This window comes from Enhydra lutris, unplaced genomic scaffold (genome assembly GCF_002288905.1).
Source record: "Enhydra lutris kenyoni isolate GAN:26980312 unplaced genomic scaffold, ASM228890v2 scaffoldscaffold6, whole genome shotgun sequence".
Lineage (NCBI taxonomy): Eukaryota > Metazoa > Chordata > Mammalia > Carnivora > Mustelidae > Enhydra > Enhydra lutris.
Genome location: NW_019154090.1, coordinates 22,755,011 through 22,776,321, shown reverse-complemented (window position 1 = coordinate 22,776,321; position 21,311 = coordinate 22,755,011). Strand labels below are relative to the sequence as shown.

At 43.1% G+C, this 21,311-nt stretch overlaps 1 protein-coding gene across 2 annotated transcripts in view; it reads left to right on the top strand.

Annotated features, from left to right (window-relative positions):
* The first annotated feature begins 13,633 nt into the window (after positions 1-13,633).
* LOC111141541 (cyclic nucleotide binding domain containing 2) overlaps positions 13,634-21,311 on the top strand; it is a 43,504-nt gene continuing 35,826 nt past the window's right edge. For both annotated transcript variants that reach the window (XM_022494156.1, XM_022494157.1), the window contains exons 1-3: positions 13,634-13,684; positions 16,429-16,566; positions 18,928-18,981. In XM_022494156.1, the coding sequence (XP_022349864.1) occupies positions 13,634-13,684; positions 16,429-16,566; positions 18,928-18,981 (243 nt within the window). The remainder of the gene's footprint in view (positions 13,685-16,428; positions 16,567-18,927; positions 18,982-21,311) is intronic.

The window sequence follows — 21,311 nt, the reverse complement described above, 5'->3', positions numbered from 1 at the left end:
GCTGGTCTGCTGTTCGCGATGTCGCCTCCCAGCATCAGTTCGAGGACTCGGAGTCAGAGTCAAAATCGGCGTCCGAGGAGGAGGGGGAGGAAGAGGAGGATGAAGAGCTGGAGGAGGAGGAGGAGCCCGGAGGAGTCTTTACTCACTGTGAGCTCTCCGGCCCGCAGGTGATCTGCACCTCCAGCTGGGTGTGCGCCTCCCCTGACTGGGATGAGGGCGAGCGAAGGTTTCTCTGGGGCTGGCGCCCGGCCGGTGGTGGGAGAGGGGACGACTGGACGGAGGTCGGCACTGGGGGAGGCCCTGACACGTGGAAATCCTCTTTCCGTCAAAAGAGGAGGGCAGTGGCATTCACCTTGTTGCGAGGATGACAAAATATAACGGGTGAAGATCCCCAACACACATAGTAAGATTCGCCCCTCCCATGGCACAAGCTATATGCTCAAGAACTGTGTGCCATTATTGTATTTTGCGTGTCCTTTGAAACCAAGGGACAGGTGCCTCTCTGGGTTCTGCTTTTAACATTAAGATTATTAAGTGCCTTGCCCCATAGGCATGGGCCCTTGAAATGTGGCTAGTCGGAATTACGATGTGCTGTGATCTAAAATACACCCAAGATTTAGTACAAAAAAGAGTAAAATAGCTCTATTTTTTATGTCAATGTTAGATTGATAGTATTTTGCATATGTTGGGTCAAATAAAGTGTATTATTAAAATTAACCTGTGTCATTTTACTTTTAAATGTGGCTACTAGACAAATTGAAATTATATGTGTGGTTTGCATTGTTTTTCTGTTAAGCAGCCCTGTGCTACCGTTTTGGAGTCAGGCAGCCTTGATGGAATTCCCATTTCAGGGTTTATTTGCCTTGGGTCAGACTTGTTGAGAGAACTAAATCAGTAAAGCCCTTTGAAGGAAAGGGCTTTTTATGTTTGGTGTTGTCTTCATTAGGTAAGTTGCTATCTCTGAGCTGCATTTTTTTATCTGTAAAATGTGAAGGTAATACAGCTTACCTCATAGAAGTTATGAGAATTCATTGAGATGATGCAGATAAAAGCATGTAGCTCTGATAACCCTTACGTGATATATTCTGCTTGACAATTGTATTTTGTATCGCCATTTTATGGATGGAGAAACGAAGACCCAGAGAGGGACAGAGGCCTCATATGAAAGGTTTTGTCTGAGCTCTGTGCAGAAGAAGTTGGTGTGTTTAACAACTAGCAATACACCAGCAGCCCTGATACAAAACTTGCCTCCCCCATAGGATGTGCTCTCTTGGATGCGTAGAAGTGGATCCTCACAAAACATTTTTCACAGTTTGAAAACCTTGAAAGTCATTGCAATGGGTCTTGAATATTTTTTAGCTATTGATACTTAAAATTGGGAAATTTCACATGCAAATCTGGATTTCCAGCTTTTCTTGAAAAAGTAGGTGTGCTGACCACAGTGGTCCCACTTACATTCCTGCCAATCAACAAGTAGCTGGAAGTGAAGATCCTCTGTCCCAGATGGCCTCAATCCTCACCACTCTCCTTTGTCTGTTTGTAAACAAAATGCTGTTTACATTTACTATTTTTTCTTTTAATTTACTATTGCTCTCAGGATGTTGTTTTCCTTAGAGCTGACATTTTTCTTTATTTCCAGAGGTGGGAAAATGGGTCTAGAGTTTGCTATACCAACTAGTTTCAAACCTTTACTTACTCTGCCTTGCCTCTTGGCATTTTTGGTTCACTGCCCTGAGTGAACCAATAGTCCTATTCCCTGGGTGGTAGCAGGCAGTCAGAAACCCAGGTTTAAGGGAGCATATCAAACCTTGCTGCAAGGACAAAGGGCCATGGAAAGGTTCACTGGGGAGGAGAACTTCAAGATGATACTCAAGAAAAAGGGTAGATCTAGGGGCAATCCAGGTAGAAGGCATTGCCTGTGCCAAGGCACAGAGTGAATGGGAACGAAACTTTGTGGAAACTGCAGACTACACTGAGGGGAGTGGCCAGGGTCTGGGAAAGGGATGAAAGCTGAGGTTGGAAGGTCATTTGGAGGTTAAATCATAGACTGTCTAGAATTTCATGTTGAAAAATTTTATCGTTCTGTCAGGGAAGGGAATGAACTCTTGTGGTCCATGGAATCACAGAATGTTAGCTCTTTAGTCCATTTCTTGCATCCTAATTAGAATCGTGGAGTATTAGAAATGGAGGGATCTTGGAGATCTATTAGATCTATTAGAATTGTGGAATGTTACAATGGAAGAGCACATTGACATTAAATCCAAAAATTAGAATCGTGGAGTATTAGAAATGGAGAGATCTTGGAGATCTATTAGATCTATTGGAATGGTGGAATGTTACAATGGAAGAGCACACTGACATTAAATCCAAAAGTTAGATGCAGTTATTCTAAACTCTATGGGTGAGCAAATGCCCAGAATCTAAAAAAAAAAGGTTAAAATACATCTTCTGAAATTATCCTACATACTTATGCATATGATTTCAGGTGTCCTTGAACCCACCCACAGGACCCAGGTTAAGTTTAAAATATATTCATATGTATTCCATTCTCCCGAATTTTGCAGGTTAAGAAGTCAGCACAACAAGAGGAAATGGATTGGTCCAAACTAAAATACCTAGTAAGTGGTTCCATGAGGACAGAATTCTTTTCACTTGTAGTCCATTGTTCTTATCATATTAGGCCTTCTCATTAGCACTACGTTGGGAGCTCACTTGGGAAGGGATCATGGATCATGTATCTCCTATCACTTAGCTTCCAACACAAGGCCTGATTCCCAGTTGGACTCTGAGTAAATACTGAAAGAAAAGAGGACAAGTAGTGGGTTTCATCTATGAAGGGGAGCACTAATATGATTCCCATACTCTTTTCAGAGATGGGTGTCTTTTAATGGCATATTGTTGGGGGTTGCAGTATAGAAAGAAGCCTGGATACTTTTTTTTTTTAAAGGCTTTTTATTTGGAAAAAATTATGGCTTCATAGGAAGTTGCAAAAATAGTACAGAGAGGTCTCATGAACACTTCACCCAGTCTTCCCCAGTGGTGACATCTTGCGCAATCATAGTACCCTATCAACACCAGGAAATTGATGATACAATCTAAAGAGTTTATTCAAAAATGCTTAATTGTGTATATGTATAGGCCTATGCAATTTTATCAAATGTAGATTCATGCACCTGTGCCACAATCAGTATCCAGAAATGTTTGGTGACCGCTAAGTTCCTGTAACTGAACTAAAGTGAGTTTGAACCTTGGGGGATCACAGGTAGAAACTATACCACATAGAGTGCTCTCACAATGTAAACTATGTTTGTAGCAAGTAAGGAGATCACGGGTAATAACTTCCAAAGCTGTGACTCTCTGAGCAAAGGTGAATGGATTCCTTTTTTTAGGGTTAGAATGACTATTTAGATAAGAGAGCCTTGTCATCAAGATGGCACAAAGTCGTGTGTGCACTTTAAGGGAAACATGCCTATACATGCATTGTGTATTATGTAAATGAGGTTTGCTCCTCTTTGAGTGGAGATTTTTGTATTATAATGAGGTAAAGGGACAGTTGATCACTCCAGGGCCCATCTGCACACGTGTTGGTCAGGGGTTAAATTCAAACTGATCTGGGTGGTCTGGGTCAACTGTAGCATTTTGTCCAGGCAGTCCTTACTGCTTGAGGGTTTTCAGTTTCCATCACAGGATGCTCTGCCTGTTGGATCTTTTGCCTGAGTTAAAGAGATAAGCTGGAAAGAAGAGCTTAAAGAAAAATGTGGAACAGAGGTTCGTGAGTTCAAGCAGGTAGGCAGCAAAGGTCAAGTCTTGAGGTCTAGTTCTGACAGTCCCTCATGCTACCACTTTATAATTACATCCTTCCCTCTCCCCTACCCCCCATCTCTAGCAGCAGGCAACACTAATCTGTTCATCTCTATGATTTTGTCATTTCAAAAATGTTATACAAATGGAGTCATAGAGCATATAACCATTTGGGACTGGCTTTCTGCACTTAGAATAATTCCCTAGAGATTCATCTAGCTTGTTTTATATGTTTCATAGTTTATTTTTATTACTGAATAATAAGCCATGGTGTAGATGTACCATAGTTTGCTTAGCCAGTCACTGGTTGAGACATTTGAGTTATTTCCAGTTTGGGGCTATTCCAAAATGAAGCTGCTATGAATTCTTTTATCATATGGCCTTAGGTAAGTCAAACCCTTTATGAGCCTGGGGGTAGTAACTACCACACAGAATGGCTCTGAGGAGTCAAAGAGAAAATATGTGTAAAGGAACTGGTACCAGATCTGGTATTATTTAGATGTTCTTTAATTTCGTACATCAGTGTTTTATTGTTTTCAGCATATAGAATCTTCATGTATTACATTTATACCTAAGTATTTCATGTTTTTAGTGCTACTAAAATGGTGTTTTAAAATTTTCAGTTTCTAATTGTTCAGTAGTATATAAAAATACAATTGATTTTTGTCTAATGATTTGTATCCTATGGCTTCATTTAACCAAGAAACTCACCCCCCACTGGGGCTTTTTTTTTTTTCATTTTTACGATCCACTCCCCACCCCATTACACTTGCCATTATTGTAAGAGTCCCAAGTTGTGTTTTATCCAAAGTTTTGGTTACAATGGACAGAGGAGAATGCCTGTAGTGGGTTACTGCATCTTGGTTGCCACTGGAATTCATTATTTTTTCTGATGCCCAAATTACCCTGTATTTGACCAGTAAGAATCCCTTCAGGCTGACTTCTATGTCATTGTTTTTTTTTTTTTTAAGGTTTTATTTATTTTTTTGATAGAGATCACAAGTAGGCAGAGAGGCAGGCAGAGAGAGAGGGAGGGAAGTAGGCTCTCTGCTCAGCAGGGAGCCTGGATGCAGGGCTCAATACCAGGACCCTGAGATCATGACCTGAGCCGAAGGCAGAGGATTAACCCACTAAGCCACCCAGGCGCCCCTTCTATGTCATTTTGACATATCCCCATCATTTTTTTGAAATTTTCCATACTTTCCAGCATATCTTGTACCTTTCCTAACCCAGCTCTGTTAATCAGCCATTTCTCCAAGAAACCCTTGTTCTTTTAGTGGAGAATGGTGTTTAGAAACCAAGATTTGGGGGGCAAAAAAAAAAAAAAAAAAAAAAAAAGAAGAAGAAAGAAAGAGAAAGGAAGAAAAACCAAGATTTGGACACTGGTTTTTGCTCATTGCTGTTGGGATAATCGCTGCTCCTAGGCTCCCTCATGAACAGAGTGAGGAAAGGTACCAGGAAAGTTAGTAAAGGAAACCTCAACTAAAGTTGGACTTGGGAAGCCTTGTAGGGAGAGCTCTCACACAACCATCTGTGGCCAGTTACCCCAAACAGGAGGAGAGGTACCTTGCATCTCCAACAGGAAGGCTTACAACTTCACTACTCTAGCAGAAGGAAGATATTCTTCTGGCCCAGCAACAAGCGCAGCCAATGGGAAGTGCTGTGGTTCATCCAATGAGAAGCCATCATCTTGAACTCTTACTTTCTTCTAATGACCTTCATTAGAAGGTTTCCTTTGCTAGCAACTTGCTTGTCTCACACTCCTCTCTATGAAAGCTATTTTGCATAACTCTTCAGAGTATCTCTGCTGGCTAGAGTAAGTGTTCCATGATTTATGAATTGTTTGATAAAGCCAATTAGATGTTCAAATTTACTCAGTTGAATTTTTGTCATTTTAACTATATATATTTATATATCTACTTCTATATCAGTGTATATATATATTGAAATCCATATGTTCACACCAACATCTTCAACTCAAGTTCAACACCATAGGGTTTATTCTAGTTTTCTCCCTTTCCATACATTTAATTCTCTTTCTCAACAGAGAGAAACTGACTCTCATGATCTTCTTCTCCTGTTGTTTCCATCTCCCATCCTCCTTACCCTGCCCAGTGCTCCATCGCTACCTGCTTGCCAACCACAGCCTCCATCATCCCCAAGCAGATGCCTACCATGGCTGGTCGCACCTAATGGCTTCTAGACAATCATTTAAGAATGGAGGGGGAAGGGGAACATTGTGTTTTTTGTTTTTTAAACTTAAACATTTTGCTAAAATATACAAAAAATTTACTGCTTTAACCATCTTTAAGTATATAGTTCAATGGCATTAAGTATATTCACATTGTTCTGTAACCATCACTACCATCTGTTGCCAGCAAATTTTCATCTTCCCCAGCTGAAGCTCTGTACTCATTAAATAATAACTCCCCATTCACTCCTCTTCCCAGCCCACAGTAACCACCAATCTATTTTCTGTCTCTATGAATATGACTCTTGTAGAAACCTCATATAAATGGAATCCTACAATATTTGTCCTTTTTTGTCTGACTTGTTTCCAAGTTTCATCAACATTATAGCATGTATCAGAATGTCCTTCCTTTTTAAGGCTAATATTCCATTATATATGTAGCACATTTTGCTTATTTATTTGTAAATGAACATTTGGGTTTTTCTACCTTTTGACTATGGTAAATAATACTGCTATGAACATTGGTATACACATATCTTTTTGAGCCTGTGCTGTTAATTCCTCCAAATATATACCCAGAAGTAGAACTGGGTACTTTATAATCCTTTTGTCATTTTCTCCTTTCACTTACTTCTATTCAGTTGCAACCCTGCTAGTTTCTAGAATTACAGTGAACCTGTTTTTATTGTGTGCTCTACAAGTAGCTGCGTTGCTTATTGCACTGCACTGATTTTGTTAATTTACTTAAGAATTGATGCATTTAGGGGCGCCTGGCTGGCTCAGTCAGTAGAGCATGTGACACATATCTTGGGGTCATGAGTTCAAGCCCTACATTAAGGATAGAGTTTACTTAAATTAAAAAAAATTAAAAAATTGATGCATTCATTTTAACAAGTGATATATATATTACCTGTTCATATATATATTTATCTATAAAAATATATATATGCCTAGTATAAAATTCAAAAGTCAAAAAAGAGTAATCATTATACTCCTTTTCTCATCCTTCCTCTCCAGTTTTAATTATTACTGGTAGTTTCCTTTTTACCTTTAAATAGGCTTATACATCTTTTTCTTGGTTTATCCAGTTTAAAATGTGTTTTAAAATTTACAGCTATAGGGGAGCCTGGCTGGCTCAGTTGGTAGAGCATGCAACTCTAGATCTTGGGGTTGTAAGTTTGAGCCCTATGTTGAGTATAGAGATTACTTAAAAATAAATATTTTAAAGATTTTGTTTATTTATTTGAGAGTGAACGAGTGAGAGAGAGAGAGAGCACATCAGTGTAGGGAGGGGCAGAGGGAAGGGGAGAAGCAGACTCTCCCCCTGAGCAGGGCTTAATCCCAAAACCCTGGGATCATGACCCAAACCAAATGCAGATGCTTAACCTACTGAGCCATCCAGGCACCCACTTAAAACTAAAATCTTAAAAAAAAAAAAAAAAATTAGGGCGCCTGGGTGGCTCAGTGGGTTAAGCCTCTGCCTTCGGCTCAGGTCATGATCTCAGGGTCCTGGGATCGAGTCCCGCATCGGGCTCTCTGCTCGGCAGGGAGCCTGCTTCCCTCTCTCTCTCTCTCTCTCTCTGCCTGCTTCTCTGCCTACTTGTGATCTCTCTCTGTCAAATAAATAAATAAAATCTTAAAAAAAAAATTACATCTCTAAAAGTTGAAGAACCCCATGTACTTAACCCACTCCCTTTTCCTCTATATTTCCATACCTTTTATTTTTATTTTTTTTAAAGATTTTATTTATTTATTTGACAGACAGAGATCACAAGTAGGCAGAGAGGCAGTCAGAGAGAGAGGAGGAAGCCGGCTCCCTGCTGAGCAGAGAGCCTGATGTGAGGCTGGATCCCAGAACCCTGGGATCACAACCCGAGCCAAAGGCAGAGGCTTTAACCCACTGAGCCACCCAGGCGCCCTTCCATACCTTTTTTTTTTTTTTTTTTAAGATTTTATTTATTTATTTGACAGACGGAGATCACAAGTAGGCAGAGAGGCAGGCAGAGAGAGAGGAGGAAGCAGGCTCCCTGCCGAGCAGAGAGCCCGATGCGGGGCTCGATCCCAGGACCCTGGGATCATGACCTGAGCCGAAGGCAGAGGCTTTAACCCACTGAGCCACCCAGGCACCCCCATACCTTTTAATAGTAGTATTTCTTCATTCCTTTTTACGTGTTCATTGACAACTCCCTCACTTGCTTTTTGCTCTGTATTCAGCAGGGCTACCTTTTTGATGTTTCTGAAATGATCTTCAGTTCTGACGTGGTTTTTTTTTTTAAACAAAAACAAACACCCACTTCCTTCCTGAACTCTGCCAATGCCTGTCTCCTCCAGTTGCTTCATCATCTCTTTGAACTATTGCATATTGCTTTGAACTGGTTTTGAAATGTATTAAGCCCTTTGAGTTCTTTGTGGTTCCTGATTACCATCTGTTTCATGTTAATTTTTTTTTTCTGTGAGTGCCTTTCATCTGCCATTTGTTTTTCTTGTTCCCTGACCCCCCCTTCCCCACTTTTCTGTAATATATGGGTCTGGTGCTATTTATTTTTTATTATAAATCTCCTTTCAATGAAATGAGTTCTTTCTGGACCAGCTATTTGTTGGAAGTGTGCATGGAGAAGGGACTAGAGTAGAATTCCAGGCTGGCAGGAAGTCTCTTAGGGTCATCAGCAAAGCTCGTCCTTCTGACAAAGGTTTTGTGTGAGTGAACAAGATGGAGCTTGGTAGCTGCAGGGCTCTAAGCATGGCGGTCTGTGCGTGTTCTTGGCCAGCCCTTGTGCCCTGCTTCTTGGTGCCAGTGGCACCAGGGATGCTCTCAGAGCCTAGCCCTTCTGATCCCAGTGCTCTACTGAAGGTGCTGTTGGTTCGGCCTTCCAAAGCACTACCTTTGGGGGAAAATGTGGACCTCTCTGCCAGCTCTCCCTGAGACTTGAAGCCCTAGGCATTTTCTGTTGGCTTTAACCCTCTGACTTGCCTTTCTGCACAGGCCAACAAGACAGCTTCTTTTGCTGAGAGCTTTCTCTGGCCACTGGGTTGCTGAGTCCAGAAAAGTTGGCCCATGAATGCCTCTGGGGTAGCCCTTAACCAATGGGACAGTTTTGAGGCATGCTCTGTGCAGTCTTATTAAAGTCCCAGCACTAGAGCCCCAGTTGTCCCTAAGAGTGACCTGTTCATTAATGTGGCTCTCTCAAAAAAAGTTTTTAATTTTTAAAAATGTTTGTTTAAGTACTCTCTACACCCAATGTGGGGCTCAAACTCACCACGCTGAGACCAAGAGTTGCATGCTTTTCTGACTGAGCCAGCCAGGTGCTCCGAAATGATTTTTTTTTCCTTTTTTAAAAATGTTTTTTTCTTTTATTTTTAAGTAATCTCTACATCCAACATGGGGCTTAAACCCACAACCCTGAGACCAAGAATCACATGCTCCACCAACTGAGCCAACCAGCTACCCCGATGATGTTTTTTTTTTTTTTTTTAAGATTTATTTATTTATTTGAGAGAGGGAGCAGGGGGTGGGGGGGAGGAGCAGAGGGAGAGGGAGAGAGAAACCCAAGCAGACTCCATGCTGAGTGCAGAGACAAGGTGGAGTTCGATCCCACGACCCTGATATCATAACCTGAGCCAAAGCCAAGAGTCAGCCACCTAACCGACTATGCTCCCCAGATGCCCCCGCAATGATACTGTTTTTATTTTTTTTTAAAGATTTTATTTATTTATTTGACAGACAGAGATCACAAGTAGGCAGAGAGGCAGGCAGAGAGAGAGGAGGAAGCGGGCTCTCCGTGGAGCAGAGAGCCTGATGTGGGGCTCAATCCCAGGACCCTGGGATTATGACCCAAGCCGAAGGCAGAGGTTTTAACCCACTGAGCCACCCAGGCGCCTGATACTGTTTTTAAATGTACTATTGAATTCTGTTTGCTTATATTTAAGATTTTAAAAACAATATTTATAAATGAGATTAATTTCTAGCTTTCTTTTTAGGACCCAGTAGTATTTCCTTTCTTGGTGATGGAGGTGGTGAGAGAGCTCTGTTACAACTTCCTCTGTTATTTCCATTGAAAATTAGTCCATTGAGATGGCTTATATCAGGGTGACTTGGGTAAATTATGTTTTCCTAGATAATTTCCCGTAAAATCCTAGTATTTAAGTTTTGACAACTAATTCAAAAACATTTTTAAAAGATTTGTTTACTTTGTAAGTAATCTCTACACTCAATATAGGGCTCGAACTCACCACCCCAAGATCAAGAGTAGCATGCTCTATCAACTGAGCCAGCCAGGTGCCCAACAATTCAAATTTTTAAAAAACCTGTCAACAGATACCAGGTTAGATACGGCCTGTGGACCACAATTCTGTAACCACTGATTATATAGTCAAGGGATTTTAGGCCTGAAAGAGGCCATATAGATCCTATTCTGGGAGTTGTAAGTAAATAACATGCCTGGCAGCTAACATGCTTCTCTGTGGTGAGGATTTTGGTGAATTCTATAATTCACATGGTGAATTCCCCATTCCCCAACTAAAGATAATCAAGTTAAGTTTTAACAATATTTTAACCAGAACACCATGTGGGTCAAATAAAGCAGTCAGCAAATTCAGTTTGGCCCATGTGTGGCTGTTTTGTGGTTTGTGACCTCTGCCTGCACAACTTCACTTCTTGCTGTACCCCCTGGGTATCTCGTATTCCAGCCACATCTCATGCTCTCTGATCAGGCTCTGCCCTTTCTTCACTTATCTTTATAGTTTTATTTTAGTGAGACTTTCTCTTATGGCTGTGGTTTCCATCCCCTCAATCTCATGAACTTATGAGCAGAGACCGTGTCTTCACCTTTCATGCTTTGCATCTAGTTGGAGCTCTATAAATGTTTGTTGCATAACTCTTATAATTAGCAAAACAATAAGGATCTTATCGTGAAATTATTTGGGGCACCAGGGTGCCTCAGTTGGTTAAGTGTCTGACTCTTGATTTCAGCTCAGGTCATTATCTCAGGGTCCTGGGATCGAGCCCCACGTTGGACTTTGTGCTCAGCGGGGAGTCTGCTTAAGATTCTTTCTCTCTGCCTCTGCCCCTTCCCCTGCTCACGCGTTCTCTCAAATAAATAAATAAATAAATCCTTTAAAAAAGAAAGGAAAAGAAAGGAAATTATTTGTGGAATTGACTCTAACTCAGTTTAAAAAGAGGAAAGTGAGGCCCAGTGTGCTTAAGTAATTTACCCAAGATCACATAAGAATAGGGCCGATGCCCTTTCTGACATTCTATTCTACAACAGTTCAATCGTAAGATTAGAAACTAGGACAGAGGGGCATCTGGGTGGCTCAGTCGTTAAGTGTCTGCCTTTGGCTCAGATCATGATCCCAGGGTCCTGGGATGGAGCCCTGCATTGGGCTCCCTGCTCAGCAGAAAGCCTGCTTCTTCCTCTCCCATTCCCCCTGTATGTGTTCTCTCTGTCAAATAAATAAAATCTTTAAAAAAGAAAAGAAAAGAAACTGGGATAGAAATGACACTTCCTTAATTAAAAAAAAATTTATTTAATTATTTGTGGGAGAACGAGCATGAACGGGGGGAGGCGCAGAGGGAGAGGGAAAATTAGACTCTCCATTGAGCAGGGAACCCAACACAGGACTCAATCCCAGGACCCTAGGATCATGACTTGGGCTGAAGGCAGACACTTAACCAAGTCACCCAGGTTCCCAACATTTCCTTAATTTCTAGAACTGACTTTAATGTTTGACTCTGTGTCCCCACCCTGCCTCCTACTAGACAATTTAGATGTCTTCAGGTAAATTGAGGTCCAATTCAGTAATTTTGAGGGGATATAATTTCAGGCTGATTGGTTCATCTTAGGCCAGTTCAGAGTTCTCCAAACTTTCTGCCTCTTTCTCCCTAACACTGATCCAGTTCCTACAGAAATTATACAATCACTGCTGGCAAGAGGGGAGGTGAGAAGTGTCTAATTTCAGTGTCTCATCAAGGTCTTGGCCTTACTTACTGGCATCCTCCAATACCCCTTGTTGGTCTGGGTCCTCTTCATGTCACTTGCATCTCAGGCAGCTCAGAGGACTGATTGGATACCTCCCTGTCTATAGCCACCTCCTGCTATCTTTCTTGCCTTCCCCATCCCCAGTAGTTTGTTTCAGAAAGCCCCTCAACTTTTGTATTTCCTTCCTTAAACCTGGTCTGTGGTAGAGGAGGCAAAAAATCCACACTGCTTCTCTCTTTTTCTCTGAAACTTCCTTACTCTGTTTCTCTCTGAGTTCTTTGCATCTTTTCTTTAAGCAAGGGAGGAAGAAAACCCAATTCTGTCTCTTCTCATCTCTTAAGTGGCCAGTGTCTCACTCTAGGAGTGGTGGCCTTTGAATTTAGTAATTCAGAGCTTGAGTCTTCCCGGCTGTCAGGCTATCTTCACTGTGCTCAGTGTCCTTCCATTTGGCTGTCAGTTGGGAGAAGGTTGGCAGATAAGCCTAGCTGGATAGGAATGGCCAATCAGTCAATACTTGAGGTCATAGTTTTTTTTTAAAGATTCTCATATAGGGGGCGCCTGGATGGCTCAGTGGGTTAAAGCCTCTGCCTTTGGCTCAGGTTATGATCCCAGGATCCTGGAATCAAGCCCTGCATCAGGCTCTCAGGGAACCTGCTTCCCCCACTCTCTGTCTCTGCCTGCCTTTCTGCCTACTTGTAATCTGTCAAATAAATAAATAAAATCTTAAGAAAAAAAAAAGATTCTCATATAAGAGCAAATTCTGATCATTAGCTGCCATCTTTAATCTAGTAAACAGCAGTACTTTAAATCCTATATTCTCTACTTTTGGAAGGACCTCAGGGTCACTGAGTTCTAGTCACTGAGTTCCTTTCAACATTTGGCACCCCATTTAGCTGAGGACTTCTGATTTTCCAAGTGTTCCTGATTGGCTGATTTATCAAGATTTATAGGACAGCGTCATGTACCCACACTGGAGGGTCTCCAAGTTCTAAGCGTTGGAGAGCCTCCTAGGCTGAGGTGTTGAGTGCTCCTGCTCTGAGCCCAGAAACTCCTACTTTAAGATGACCCCACGAGGGGCGCCTGGGTGGCTCAGTGGGTTAAGCCTCTGCCTTCGGCTCAGGTCATGATCTCAGGGTCCTGGGATCAAGTCCTGCACTGGGCTCCCTGCTGAGCAGGGAGCCTGCTTCCCTTCCTCTCTCTCGCTCTGCCTGCCTCTCTGCCTACTTGTGATCTCTGTCAAATAAATGGATAGAATCTTTAAAAAAAAAAAAAAAAGATGACCCCACGACTGGCAATCAGTTAGCTACTTGGAGCCTCATTCTTATGTATGGAGTGGGTGTGAGGACACTTACCTTGTGGTAGTTGTGAGGATTAACTAAGATCATGCCTTTGGGTGCTCAATAAATGTTAGACTCCCAGATTGCAATTCCTTCCCACTGCATTCTCTTCCAGAATCCTCCATTGTGATACAAGGAGATTCTGAGAATGACAGTTTCTCAGAACAAAGCTTCCAGAAGCTGTTGGTGAGGAGTGGAGAGAAACTCCTACCTTGCCACCAAGGGAAGCTATTTGTTTCTAATATAAGTAGATTGTTTGGGAAGGATCTGTGGTCCTACCCTTGAAAGGCAAAGGGGCTAGTTGTGCCATTTGCCAGTCAGGAACCATGAGGAGATATATGGTGTCTTATACGTGGCAGATCTTGAAGAAGGAACTGGTGAGGAGTGTCACGGGTTCTGGGAGGGAAGAGTGGTATTTTGAGGAATGGAGGGGCAGGTGTAAGAGACAGCCTACTCTGTATCTTTTGGAGTCACGGCATGGCACAAAGAATAGAGTCCAAGTTAGGCTTCAGAAAGACTGAATTCTGACCTGTTCTTTGTAGGTGGCTGTCCCCTTGACACTGGCATGTCATAGGCTATACTCTGAGCCCCTAAGAACTCCTCTGTACCCATCCTTCCTGCTGTTATGAGATCCAGAGGGAATAAGGCCTGGCAGAAGGATAGAGTGATAGGTTGAGCCTGCAGATCCTGGAGCCAGCCAGCCTGGGTTCAAATCCCCATCACCTGTTAGTCATATGACTAATATTAGTATGAGGCAAGTTACTTCATTTGCTGTGCCTATTTTCCCTTCTGTAAAGGGCGACAGATGACAGTATTAGTATCTATTGCATTGATTTATTGTTGAGGATGAAATGAGTTGATACATCAAAAGGGCTTAGAATAGTGCCTGGTGGAAAATTGGTATTTAATAAGTATTAATTTTATTAATAAAACCTTTCCCCATAGTTCCTTCAGATACAGATGTTTTTAAAGAAAATGTTACAGGTACTGGTGAAGCTCCTCATCGTCCCATTCCCTTCTTCACTGGGGACCACTTTCCTGAGGTTGATGTGTAGCCTTCCTATCAAGATTTTAAAACTTTATTACATATGTATGTATTTATAAGCAACGTAGTATATAGCACATTTTAAAAAATGATGTCCTAAATGGCATCCTTTTTCAACCTTTTTTCCATTCAAAATTGTGTGAGCTTTACCCACACTGACATGTGGCGCTCTAAGGCTATGTTCAGTCCTGGGACTGTACAGTAATGTGTTGATAGCTGCCCCTACTGATAGACACTTCACTTGTTTTCAGTGTCCATGGGAAATGTCTCCCATTCCCCGAATCCGGCAAGTGTAAAATGGTATCTTGTTGTTGCTTTAATTTACATTTCCATGATCTCTAGTGATGTTCAGAATCTTTTCATTATTTATAGGAGATTTGGATTTTTCCTTTGAATTACCTGTTCTTATCCTTTGCTCATTTTTCCTTTAGGGTTATTTGTATTTTTCCTTTGATTTGTAGAATTTTTAAAATTAAAAAAAGCAGTTTTGGATGGTAGTTTTTCAGTAATACTTATTCTTTGTCATTTTGGATAGGAATCCTTTGTTGATTCTGTACATGGCAAATGTCTTCTTCCAGTCTTTGGTTTGTCTTTTCATTTTCTTTTTGACCTCCTGATTAACAAACGTTAACGAAAGTTTTTAGCTTTTGCATTTGTTTCCTTATGGAGATTTTCAAACACAGAAGTTGAAATATAATGATCACTCCTTAGATCTAACAGTCAGCATTTTGCCATATTGGCTTTACTTATTTGTGTATGTTTGTGCAATCATTTGAGAGTAAGTTCCTTTTTTTTTTTTCAAATATTTTATTTATTTGAGGGAGAGAGAGCATGAGAGCACAAGCAGGGGAGAGGGAGAAGTAGGTTCACTGCCGAGCACAGAGCCTGACGTGGCGCTAAATCCCAGGACCCTGAGATCATGACCTGAGCCGCAGATGCTTAACTGACTGAACCACCCAGGCACCACTAAGTTGCATTTTTTATGACACTTCTTAAAAATAAGGACATAATTACAACATCAATATAATATTAAGAAAACTAACACTAATATCCCTAATATCATCTAATCTCCAGGCATATCCAATTTCCTTATTTGTCCCTAAATAATGGCTTTTACAGCTTGTTATTATGAATCAGGATCCAAAGGTTCATACTTTGCATTTATTTGTATGTCTCTTAAGAAACTGAGTTAGTTGACTTGTAGATTGTTTCACATTCTGGATTTGTCTCTTTGGTGTTGAACTTGTTTCCCTATCCCCTGTATTTACTTGGCAGGCAGAGGGTGACTGCCCTTACTGCCAAATTCATGCTGGGATACAGAGTCTGATTTGTTCTCAGTTCCAAGTCCAAATTCCCAGGCTCAAAGGTTGCCTGGGATCAGAGGGCCCAGCTTGGACGAGTGGTTTTATTCGTTTCCTATTGCTTCTATAACATATCACACAATCTCTTGGCTTAAGACGAATGATATTATCTTATGTAGGCTAGAAGTCTGGCGTGGGTCTCCCTGGGCTAAAGTCCAGGTGTCAGCATCACCGCATTCCTTTCTTGATGGTCTAGGGAAGAATCCCATTTCCTGGACTTCTCTAGCTTCTGGAGACTGCTCACATGCCTTGGTTCATGGCCCCCTTCCTCTTTCTTCAAAGGCAGCAATGCTTGCCGAGCAAAGGCTTGCATCTGCTTGACTTTTCTTCCCTCAGATCCATCTGATTCCAAAATCCAGGCTCTTTCCATCACCCCTTGCTGCCTGCTGTCTCTTGTGCTGTTTCCTGGACTGAAGTGAAGGACTTGTTATTTAACTAGAACTGGGCTGGAGGATGTTTTTCCAACCAGCTCCTGGGGAGGAAGGTTTGTAGTAAAGTTGCCAGTTTCTGCGGCATAAATACTCCCAGCTGTGGACATTTTCAGGCTACCAACATGATTTCAACAGGCTTGAAGACTTCCTGAAAATGTAACCATTGCTCGAGCATACCCCTGCATTTAATCCTATCCCGTTTCACCTTGTCAGCACCATCCAGCCTGTGGGTGGCCGTTGAAAACAGGTGGTTTCTACTGATCTACTTTGTTTTGTTTCCACAGGGGCTGTACCAGCTCACCATGGATATCATTGTGATGATCCGAGTGTGTAAAATGTTCCGCCAGGGCCTCAGGGGATTCCGGGAATATCAGATCATGGAGACTGCTCACAGAAAGCACCCTATCTTTTCCTTCTGGGATGTAAGCAGCTGGCCTTAGCAGGATTGGGAGGGTTTAAGGGGGTCCAATAAATAGCACCTCACTTCCCAGACTGTATACTGAACCAAACAGAGAGAAGACAAGGAGTAAAGCAGGTGGGAGACCCAACTGTCCCTTTTGTCAATGATGAGACTTTATTGGAGAAGGTGATTTGTATCATCAAGTGAGAGGATGACCTAAGACTAAACTCCAGAATTGGATAGCCTTACGTGCCCAGTCATGGGCAGTGCTGGACCATGGCAGACTTCTACTACAGGAGCAGGGCCTCCTGCCCTAAACTCACAGCAGAGGACGGTAGAGCAGAATGTGGGCTCAGAGGGCTGGAGATGGAATGATCTCACCCAGTTTTTCCTTCCAGATTCACCAAGGAGTTTAAGTTACTCCTTCTCAATGTGGAAGGAGAGGGGCTAGTAGTGTTCTAACAGCACAACTCCCTCCATGTGGAAAGAAACACCAGGAGAAGGGAAGAAGCCGTCTTCATTCCAACTGGGATCAAAAGAGCCAGAGAAATCCAGAAGCCTCATTAGAGTCAGGGTTTTCTGAATGCCCACCACTGTTCATCTTCTCTACCTTCCTTCCTGTCCCCTCCACTTAAGCAAAGGAACACATGCAGGGCCCTGCTCACTCTGGAGGCCATGCTTCTAGATTTTCTAGAAGGTTCCCATTTCAAATTAAAAAAGTTATCCCAGTGGTAGATCATACACACTTTTCAGCTCAGAAAAGTTGATCACCATTCTGCTAACTATTCTAGATCCCCAAAGGCATCTTCATTACTATTCAGGGCCCCAAAGTTTCTCCCAATCTCTGGACGAACCCTGCCCATTTTCCTGTTGTGCACAGAGTGACTAGTCCTGCCTCCCAAATGCACCCTGGGATTCACTCCAAGAAATTGTCCCAAATGGTGGTGGTGATGGGTGAAAGAGAGGCCATCTTGAGTTGGTCTCTGAGGGGCCAGCAGGTGTAACTGTGTGTGTGTGGCTGAGTTTAAGGTATAGCAGGGAGTAGGGGCCTGTGGGTCTGCAGAAAAGAGGAGCATGTCCTATCTGAAGACATTCAAATTCATATATTTTAAAGACATTATGCTGGCCAAACCAAATGAATCTACAGCCAGATTCTGCCCTGTGGTTGGACCATCAGTTGGGGAGGGATGGAGTGGAGGAATTGGAACTGGGAGACGGAGGTTCGCTGTCAGGAAGGACATTCTGACTCAGGGCCTCATCATGGAGTTGTAAAGCAATGGGCCGTGGGAGCCAGGAGTTATTGGTTATCAGAAGACGTGGGCTGGTGCCTGAGCACTCAGAAGCTGAAGACCCAGATCAGCCTTGTCATCAGGGGAGCGTGAGGCTGAAACTTAATGACATTGCTTGGGCAGAGTAGACTTGAGCAGAGCAGAAGCCTCTTCAGGGCAGCCTCAGGGGGTCCTGTGGCTGCTGGGCAGAGAGTTAGGGAGCCGTAGTGTGGGATTGGGTCAAGAGAGCCGCAGACCAGTTTTCATTAGAGCTTGTGAATCTGGATCTTTTCGAACACCATTGCTTTCTTTCATGGCCTCCTTGAGATGCATCACACAGGCACATAAGCTATAAATGGGGCTCTGGGATGGGGAGGACCTGAGATATGTCTAGAGAGGTGGTTGGGGGAATCTTGGTTTCCCTCAGGTAGTGGTCAGGGCCTTATTTATGTCCCTTTCCTGCCCCCTGCCTTCTCCTGCATATCTTCCCCCCCACCCTTCTCTGCCTCTTCCCCTACTCTTCCCACATCCCCCCTGCAACTGTTAGGTGATAGAGTTGGATTAGTTCATCCTTAAGATATTTTGCACTTCCTTCTTCTGGCCATACTCTAGGAGAGGACTAACAACTCAGTGTGTGGTCCTTGGGCAGGTTCCTTCACCCACCTCGAGTCCAAAAGCGGGCGCAGTAATACCTGCTCCGTCCTGAGGATGAAATGGAATAAGGAAGGAAGATGAGCATGCCTGGTTCCTGACAGGCGCTAGGGAAGGCTGGCTTCGTCGACGCCTCCATTTTGTCCCTTTGTGTCCCTCTCTACTTTCCCATTAGTTTGCTTCCTTCCCCTCTTCCTTTTCTCTCTCTCCATCCTTCCTATCTTTATCCTCACCCCTCCTCCTCTCTCTCTCTCTCAAGAATGACATGTAAGTGCTGGGCCCGAGTCTGGGGCTGAGTTGGGGCTTTTGAGCAGAGGTCAACATGAGAGGGCCAGCTGGTAGGAGGGTTCCCGTGGCTTCCTGCCTACCACACGGATGGGGAGCGGAGGGTTTCAGTGCAAAATTCTAGGAGTAGTCTTGCTGATTCTATTTCTTCTCCCCCTTCTTCCCTTCTCCCCCCGCAGAAAAGGAGGCAAGGCCGAATCATGTTTGATACTATGGACTTTGTTGCAGAGGAGGTATGCATAACTCTGACCTTGCTGCTGGGAATTTTCTTTCTGCATCAGGCCTGGAAAAGGCACTGGGCTGGGTATCAGGACAGGTGGGTCCAATCTGGATTTCCGCCCAACCCATTGTATCATTCTGAACTAGCCACTTAATTTTCCCATCTATGAAATAGACGATCTCAGTGACCCAAGATTCCAGTCCCGACATTCTGAGGCTATGAGCACCCTTGAACCCATTTGTCACCTTAGAGCTGAGCAGAACCAGCAGGGAGAGCTCCTGTACTTAGACCCGTGGACAAGGAACAAAAGGCAAAGTAGAGGCTGTAAGAGCTCCAGACACAGGAGAAATAATCAGGGTGGTGGGGAGAGTCCTGGCCTGTGTGTGAATTCTGTCTCGGCCTCAAGCCCTCTGAGAGACACTGGGCACACCAACCCCCCCTCCCTACCCCGACTGTCAGATGGCCATTCTGGCAAGGGAATGCTTCATATCTGGGTGAGACTTTGGACTGTGTGACTTGTTTTCTGAATTTCAAGAATTGTTATTTTCCCAGCTTCTCACTAAGTCTTGGATACTAAATTAAAATTTAATTTAAAAATTTTTAAAGATTTTATTTATTTTTGTGAGAGAGATAGAAAGAGAGAGAGAGAGCTAGCACAAACAGGGGCAGGGGGAAGATAGAGGGAGAAGCAGGCTCTCCACTGAGCAGGGAGCCCAATGTGGGACTCATCCCAGGACCCTGGGATCATGACCTGAGCCGAAGGCAGACACTTAACTGACCCAGCTATCCAGGCGCCCCAAAATTTAATTTAAATTTTAAAGGGATCTACCTATTACAGGAAAGATTTGAAGTTCTTACCAACTCTAAGCTTAGATCTGTGTCTAGTTGTGGGGATTCTAGGTGGTGTAACTTCCCTTAAGGAGCTAAGTAGGAGTTAAAGTGAGGAAAGTTACCTGGGAAGTTAAATAACAGAGTTAGTTCTGTGGGAATCCAGAGAAGAGAGTTTCTAAGGGTTGGGGGGTGGTGAGAGAGATTTCCTAAAAGAATTAGGGCCCCTAGTGGGCCTGGAGAATCAGTTTTATTCATAGAAACCAGAGTCATCTGTGTTTTGTCCTAAATGGACCCTGTCATAGAAATCTCAATGGGTTATTGATAGCAAGAGAGGGTTAGGAAGGAAGAAGATTGGATTCAGATCTTAAAAATGGCCAACACAGGGCACCTGTGGCTCAACTGGTTGAACATCTGACTTGATCTTAGCTCAGATCTTCATCTCAGGATTATGAGTTCAAGCCCCATGTTGGGCTCCACATTGGGGATAGAGGCCTACTTAATTTAAAAAAAAACAAAAAAAAAAGATCAATGCTTCCATAGTTCCAGGCTGAGAGCCAGGCCCATTATAAGCCCCTTACATGTATTAGCTCTGCTATTTGTACATTCAGGTTCTGCTGCTCTCAGATAGGGAAACTGAGGCTCAGGGAAATGTGACTTGTCCCAGGACACACAACTAGGAAGGAGCAGGCCAAGTTTCAAACCCAGGTACCTGGCACTAGAGCCTACGCATTATTGTTTTTTTAATTTTTAAAAATTTTAAAGGTTTTATTTATCTATTTGAGAGAGAGAGAGCACCAATGGGGTGAAGGGCAGAGGGAGAAGCAGACTCTCTGCTGGGCAGGAAGCCTGATCTGGGGCTCAGTCCCAGGACCCAAGGATCATGACCTGAGCTGAAGGCAGACGCTTAACCGACTGGGCCACCCAGACATCCAGAACCTGTGTGTTATTAATCACTGAGCAACACTGCCCCTCTGAGGGGACATGCAAGGCTTCAGAACTGTTGTCCAGAATTTCTCATGTCCCACTTCTTTTTTGCTTCTGTGAGAACTACTGTTATGTGAAATTAGCCAGCATTCATTCATTCTTTCCATAAATTTTTATTTTGTTGAGTGCCCATTACATGTGAGATGTTATTCTAGAGTGGGGTAAATAAGATAGATGAAGCCACTATTGTGTTTTTATTGGGGCTTATATTCTAGGACACCTTTGTCCAATAGAACTTTCTGAGATAATGGAAATGTTCGATTGTGTTGTCCAATATAGTAGCCAACAGACCCATGTTGCGCTTTGTGGCTTGTGTGACTGAGGAATTTAAATTTTTTTAAGATTTTATTTATTTATTTGACAAAGAGAGAGAGAGAGTACAAGCAGGGGGAGCTGCAGGCAGAGGGAGAGGGAGAAGCAGGCTCCCTGCAGAATGGGGAGCCCGATGTAGGGCTCGATCCCAGGACCCTGGGATCACGACCTGAGCTGAAGGCAGACACTTAACTAACTGAGCCACCCAGGTGCCCC